This window comes from Pyxicephalus adspersus, chromosome Z (genome assembly GCF_032062135.1).
Source record: "Pyxicephalus adspersus chromosome Z, UCB_Pads_2.0, whole genome shotgun sequence".
NCBI lineage: Eukaryota > Metazoa > Chordata > Amphibia > Anura > Pyxicephalidae > Pyxicephalus > Pyxicephalus adspersus.
In genome coordinates this window covers 43,549,197-43,550,175 of record NC_092871.1, presented here as the reverse complement: position 1 = coordinate 43,550,175, position 979 = coordinate 43,549,197, and the positions used below count along the sequence as shown (strand labels likewise).

Genomic DNA, 979 nt, shown 5'->3' with positions numbered 1-979 from the left:
ACACTGCACAGGGGTTCCTTGTTGTTTTGTCTGTTTATTAGAAGTTTTCCCGGCCAGTTATGATGAGGGGGGGCTCCTTCCATGCCACAAGCACACACCCATCGGATGCCCCCCTGTCAGTGTTACAACCCTAGTCAGTGCGGGCACCGAGCGTACACTGTCGGGGCAGGTAGAGAGGGGCGTGGTAGCGATGAGTGGGCGGTGCCGGAGGTGTGTCGGTGGGTGGAGTCGTAGGGAGGAGGAGAGCTAAGCGATGGAAGAAGAGACGGAGGAGGACGAGAACCTGCCACCGGGGGAAGAGCAGGGGATGCGGGACAGCCTGCTCGGGGGAGCCCCGGAAGGGGTATCGGTACCCGCTGAGGTGCCTGGACAGGATAGACGGGAGGACGAGGCCCGGGGCAGAGTGCCCGAGGGAGGGTTCGGCTGGGTGGTGGTTCTGGCGGCCACCTGGTGCAGCGGCTCCATCTTCGGCATCCAGAACTCATTCGGGATCCTGTATGTGTTGCTGCAGAAGGAGATGGAGAGCGGCCCGGAGCAGGGCGGCCCGGGGCAGGGCAAGGACTTCAGGACAGGTAACCCTGGGGGGGACACACGGGGCTCCTAATCACCGCAACTTCCCTATCACACTCCACGTGGTGCACAACCCACACTCCTCCCTCCGGACTACTGAACACCACCACCAACTTTTTGCAACACACAGGGCACAAAGCCTGGCGGATAAAGGGGGGGGGGGGGCTGGGTAGGGGAGCTGCTGTCACCTGAAGGCAGGGCATGGAGCAGGACAGGTATGTGACATTGTTTACATGGGGGTAAGGGGGTACAACATGTCATAGTGTTTTATGGCCTGTGACGGGTACTGTGTACAGACCAGCACAAGTATGTGACATGTACATGGGGGTATACCTGGTCACAGTGCCTGGGGGGGTCAGTGGGCCAGCACAAGTATGTGACATGTACATGGGGGTATACCCGGTCACAG

General features: G+C 60.3%; 1 protein-coding gene across 3 annotated transcripts in view; it reads left to right on the top strand.

The window, feature by feature from the left end:
• Positions 1 to 239: 239 nt before the first annotated feature.
• Positions 240 to 979, top strand: part of SLC16A2 (solute carrier family 16 member 2) — a 123,823-nt gene continuing 123,083 nt past the window's right edge. For all 3 annotated transcript variants that reach the window (XM_072429645.1, XM_072429644.1, XM_072429646.1), the window contains exon 1: positions 240 to 572. In XM_072429645.1, the coding sequence (XP_072285746.1) occupies positions 254 to 572 (319 nt within the window). In that variant the 5' untranslated portion in view covers positions 240 to 253. The remainder of the gene's footprint in view (positions 573 to 979) is intronic.